We start from the raw sequence: 5,457 nt of genomic DNA on the forward strand, positions 1-5,457 counted from the left end.
ATCATTTTTGTAATCACCAAGATGTAAGGGAGGTAATTCTGTCCTAAAGAAATGCAACCAATCCTGGTGGCTGTGGGGCTGGGAGACCACTTGGGTGCCTGTTTGCTCATCTGTGAAGCAGAGGTATGAGCTCCCACTCAGGGGGCAGCCGTGGGATCACAGGGGACCATGTGTGCAGAGAGGGGCACTGTCCCTGGCACACAGACCCTTCCCTGGGGAAGGGAGAGGACAGTCTTCCCTGTACACCTTGGAAAGCATGGGGGACACAGAGTCACCCACAGAGAAGCTCCCTGGGGGCCCCGTCCTCCTGGTGTAGGGAGCTCCAGCTGGTCAGTGCTGCAGCCAGGGCTGGGAGAGGTGGGCGCGCAGCCTGGCCGGCCCACGATTCTGCTGACTGGGCGGCCTGCCTCCTGAGCTCGCGCTTTCCAGACAAATCCCTCTAATGCCTCCTTTCTGCCCTGGCGTATATAGGCAGGGCCTGCATCCCAGTTCCTCAGTGCGCTGCCCACAGGCCCTGCTCTGACCATCTCTTCACCCCGGGTGCCCACAGAGCCGCTGCCCACCATGGATATCGCCATTCAGCACCCCTGGTTCAAACGCACCCTGGGCCCCTTCTACCCCAGCCGGCTGTTCGACCAGTTCTTCGGCGAGGGCCTCTTCGAGTATGACCTGCTGCCCTTCCTGTCCTCCACCATCAGCCCCTACTACCGCCAGTCCCTCTTCCGCACCGTGCTGGACTCCGGCATCTCTGAGGTGAGACCATGGGCACGCTGTTCCCTGCTGCGGCCATGGGGTGGGCAGGATAGGAGACAGGGGCTTCTGAGGGCTGCCGGGGGCACCCTCGCTCCAAGTGCTCCCATTGTGTCTCGTGAAGCGGGTGGTGAGGGCCGCGGGGCCACTTTCCCTTCTCGCCCCATGTCGTCCCCCCGGACGCAGAGGCCAGGCAGGCCGTTCCCCCAGCAGAGTCTCCGTGCCTCTGGGGTGGTGGGAAGAGGAGCCCACCCACTGTTTATGCCTCCTGCCCTCCACTCATGACCTGTATGTGGTTGGTGAGGTCCCCACCATCACCTGGGGTCTCCGAGAACAGCGCCACTGGGGCATGGGTGATGGAGGGCCAAGCTTCGTGCTCCAAGGCTGCACTTGCTCTCTGGCTGGATACCCGGGGTGGACTGTGCTGCCCGAGTTCGGGTTGGAGGCCTTCTGTCTGAAACCGTCTGCAGCCAGAGCTGCAGAGTTTGCCTAGCCATCCAAGGCCAGGCCCCCTAGGGCAGACAAGGAGGCCCACGGGCCTTCCCTCCACAGGGTCCAGCTCTCTGGGGGTGCAGGGTCTCACCACTGCCTAAAACACAGAGACCTGCCCTGAGCTGGTGCAAGGCTGAGCACTCTGAGGAGTGAAGGGGGAGTATGTGAGGAGCTGGGTGGTCTGTTCAGACCACTGGGAACATCTGTCCATGTGCAGAGACAGGGCCCCAGGCTGTTGATGGAGAGGCGGGCAAGGGCCAAGTGCTTGGTCTCACCAGCCATCTGAACAAACCATAACCAATCCACAACCATAACCGGCTAGTCAACCAACCCATAACCTGCCAATAAGCCAGCAACTAAGCCATAACCAACCCTACAACCATAACCCACCAATCTACAACAGGCTACTCAACCCCTCACCAGTCAGGCAGAGAGCAGACCTCCGAGGTTCTGGTTGTCGGCCGAGTGTCCACTCGCTCCTGAGTCCCGGGTGCCCCTGTCTCCGGGCACTCGGAGGGAGCAGTCAGAGCCCTGATGGTACTTTCTGTTCCGATAACCCGGGACCGAGCCCTGGCCGCCCAGCTCCGGCCGCTCCAGCCAGCCCCCGTCCCTGAGCCGCAGCTCCGCGGGACCCACACAGGTGCTTGGTTTCAGGTCCGATCCGACCGGGACAAGTTTGTCATCTTCCTGGACGTGAAGCACTTCTCTCCCGAGGACCTGACGGTGAAGGTGCAGGAGGACTTCGTGGAGATCCACGGCAAGCACAACGAGCGGCAGGTGAGCCTGGGACCGGCCGCAGCCTCCGCTGAGAGGCAGGACTGCGGCCCCCAGATCGTGGCCAACCCTGGTGACTGGGAGGCCGCTCCTGAGCCCTGCGCAGGCCGGGGCAGCGTGCCCCACTCGGGCACTGCTTGGCATCCCTAGCTATGTCCAGACACCTGGGTGACGGGGTGGGATTAGGAAAGACCCAGGAGACGCTGCACTGAGGGGCGAGCTCCTAGCCAGGCAGGCTTCCACACCAGTCTCACTTGGGGGGATGGTGCAGCCAACGACTCCCATCGGAGCCCAGGTGCCTGGTGCCCGTTGTCTTGGGGGCAGGGGCACAGCCTGGCTCAAGGAGGACCCCAGCTAGGACAGGTCAGAGACCAGGGCTTCTCCAGTGGTGGGGGAGCTGGACTTGGGGGACAGACCCCACCCATCTGCTGTCCTCCCCTCCTGGGGCCCTAGAGACAAGCCCGGGCACTCCCCGGGGGTTCCGAGTCTACACCTGGAGGGCCTGGAAGCCGGGCCAGGGCATCAGGAGATGGGAGTGTCTGGGTGTGGCTTTCCATTTAGACGGATGGCAGAGACCTGAGCCTAAACGGTCTTGGGGCCACAGGTGAAGGGGAAGTTGGACTTGAGGGTGGGGCCAGGGCAGGACCATTCACGAGATGCTGGAATGAAATTAGTGAGGAGCCAAGGGCCCTGGGCAGGCCCAGATCTCACGCAGGGAGGCAGGGAGGTCCAGGGCTCTGGACACGGCCCAGCACCCGCCGCCCACTGCCTGGGAGAGTGTCGTGGGTTTGACCTTGTGCGGCCTGGGCCTCCTCCACGGGGGCCAGGGGCCGCCAGCGGCTGCAGTGCCTCTGACCGTGCCCTCCCCGTCCCCAGGATGACCATGGCTACATCTCCCGCGAGTTCCACCGCCGCTACCGCCTGCCTTCCAACGTGGACCAGTCCGCACTCTCCTGCTCCCTGTCCGCTGATGGCATGCTGACCTTCTCTGGCCCCAAGGTCCCATCTGGCGTGGACGCCGGCCACAGCGAGCGGGCCATCCCCGTGTCCCGGGAGGAGAAGCCCAGCTCTGCACCCTCGTCCTAAGCTCGGCCTTGGCCTCGGCTGCCACCCGCTGTGGCCCCCGTACCCATCCATCTGGGGGACCCTAGAAAGTGGGGCATCCATCTCCCTCTGCTTCCCCCCTTTCCAGTTCCTTTTCCTCTTCTCCGAGGGCTTGAGGGTTTGAGAGAATAGCCGGGAGGGCCCAGGGCCCCAGCCTGTGGTGCAAAGACCTCAGAGTGACCCGGGTCCCAACACCAGCCCCTCGGGGGAAGTGACCACTGTCGCAGTTTCTGCCTCGGAGGTCAAAGAGCATCCCTCTCTGAGCCATCTCTGGGTGGCCTCTGGTCTCCAGGCCCACGTCTCGACCCTGGGTGGCAGGCGCCCTCATGAGATCTGTCTGGTGGGGGCTCCCCTGCGCCTGGCCTCTCAGACCCCCTTCCCTCAACCCTCCTTTCTGTAGTGCCGCTCTTGGGGCATCTGGTCGCCCATGAGAAGGCAGCCCGTGGCAGTCAATAAAGAGCAGGTGACGCAAGCAACTTGCGGTGTGGTGGCTGTGCTGTCTGTTGGGGTGTTGGGGAGCAATGGAGAAGGCGAGGGGGGACGTGTCGTTGGGTTGGGAGGCGAGGGGAGGGGGGTGGGTCCACCTGTCCCTGTTCAACCCTGGTCTGAGTGACCAGGTAGGTCATCCCCAGCTCCCAGACCAGTGCCCACCTCGACCTCTGCTGTGTAGGAAGGCAGGGTCTCCTCCCAGGGTTGGAAGGAGGCGGGGCAGGGGACATGGGAGGGAGAGCATCTGAGCTCCCCTCTCTAACCTGCATGCAAACTGGGTTGCCAAGTGGGGCCTCATCATCCTGTCCAGGCTCCCTTGGGGTTTCACTCCCTAAGGGAAGAGGGCAGGTGGTCAGAAGTGTCCGTTCTCCTAGGCACCACACCCTGGGCATCTGTGTGGGAGGTGCGCCCTTCGCTCTGCCACTCCCTTCCTGGAGCAGTCACGGGGCCCTCGGGGGGCTTCTGGTGACCAGGGCTGAGTGTCCCTCACCCAAAGAGGTGGCTTTCTCCCTGTCTGCCCAGATTCCCCTGAGACAGGAGGAGACTAGGAGGCAAGCAGCCTCCACTGGAGCCGGCAGGGGACTCAGCCAGGGGCCCTGCCAGCAGCACGGTGACCATGGAGAGAGCAGTGGGGCTAGATGTGGCTTCTGGGAGCAGAAAGCAGGCAGACGCCCGGGTCGGAGGTGTCCCTGTCCTGGGGAGCAGAGGCTGGGGGCCCTGGGCAGCCTGATGGGGTCAGTGGGATGGTCCTTGGGGCAGTGTCCATGTTCTTCCTCCTGGAGAAATGGCACCAAGAGGGGAGGACACGTGGGAGAACTTGCAGAAGTGACCGCGCTCAACACAGGGAAACAGCTGGTGTTCAGGGATTTTAGTGGAAAGCAGTGAAACACACACACACACACGCGCGCGCGCACAATGCACGCACGCACACACACGCATGCACACGTGCACACACGCACACACATACATGCACACACACGCATGCCCTTGTGGCCTGGCATTTCTCTAGGTCTGGTCCCCGTCTACAGAAGGGTCCTCCCTCTGCGGGAGTTCCTCCAGGCTCCTTCCCACCCCTACCTGCCCCGTTCCTTCCAATAGGAAGCCCCCTGTCACCACCCTGCCTTTTCACCCACATCTGTGGAGAAGGGGGCACCCTGTGTAACTGGCGCAAATGACCACTGCCCTTGGGGTCTGGGAGGGTATCTTTGGAGGTGGCGAGTATTTAGGAAAATCAGAGTCTCTGAGGCTCCCTGCTCCTCTGGGGTCCCCCCAGAAGGCACCTCTCTTTGTGCACACTGGCCTCTCACTGCTCGGGTCTGGGGAGCCTGGGTCTGTGGGTCTGGCAGCAGCCGGGACAGAGCTGTCATTGAAGGCCGCTGCTCTTGTGTTCACTGTGGTTCCTTCCCAGCCTGGTCACAGGCTGAGCTGTGAGCCTCCAGTCTCCATCCTGAAGTCCTCACACCAGCATCTCAGAAGGTGACTATTCTGGAGATCTCCTTGTTGTTCAGTTGCTCAGCTGTGTCCGACTCTTTGCCACGCTATGGACTGTAGCCCACCAGGGCCCTCTCCATGGGGATTCTCCAGACAAGAATACTGGAATGGGCTGCCATTTCCTCCTCCAGGGGATCTTCCCAACCCAGGGATCGAACCTGGGTCTCTTATGTCTCTTGCATTTGTAGGCGGATTCTTTACGATTAGTGCCACCTAGGAAGCCCATTTTGGAGGTGAGGATCTTTGAAAGAGTGATGAAGTTAAAATGAGGTTGTAAGGGTGACTCCAAACCCCGCAGAACTGGTGTCCTTATAAGAAGAGGAGGTTAGAACACAGACACCCAAGCAGAAGGACAAC

The 5,457-nt window shown here is 62.0% G+C and overlaps 1 protein-coding gene across 1 annotated transcript; it reads left to right on the forward strand.

Moving 5' to 3' along the window:
* Window positions 1-564: 564 nt before the first annotated feature.
* CRYAA (crystallin alpha A) lies at window positions 565-3,102 on the forward strand. The gene is made up of 3 exons (XM_005907575.3): window positions 565-753; window positions 1,897-2,019; window positions 2,893-3,102. The coding sequence occupies exons 1-3, from the start codon at window positions 565-567 to the stop codon at window positions 3,100-3,102; spliced, it is 522 nt and encodes a 173-aa protein (XP_005907637.1).
* Window positions 3,103-5,457: the final 2,355 nt, after the last annotated feature.

This window comes from Bos mutus, chromosome 1 (assembly GCF_027580195.1).
Source record: "Bos mutus isolate GX-2022 chromosome 1, NWIPB_WYAK_1.1, whole genome shotgun sequence".
Lineage (NCBI taxonomy): Eukaryota > Metazoa > Chordata > Mammalia > Artiodactyla > Bovidae > Bos > Bos mutus.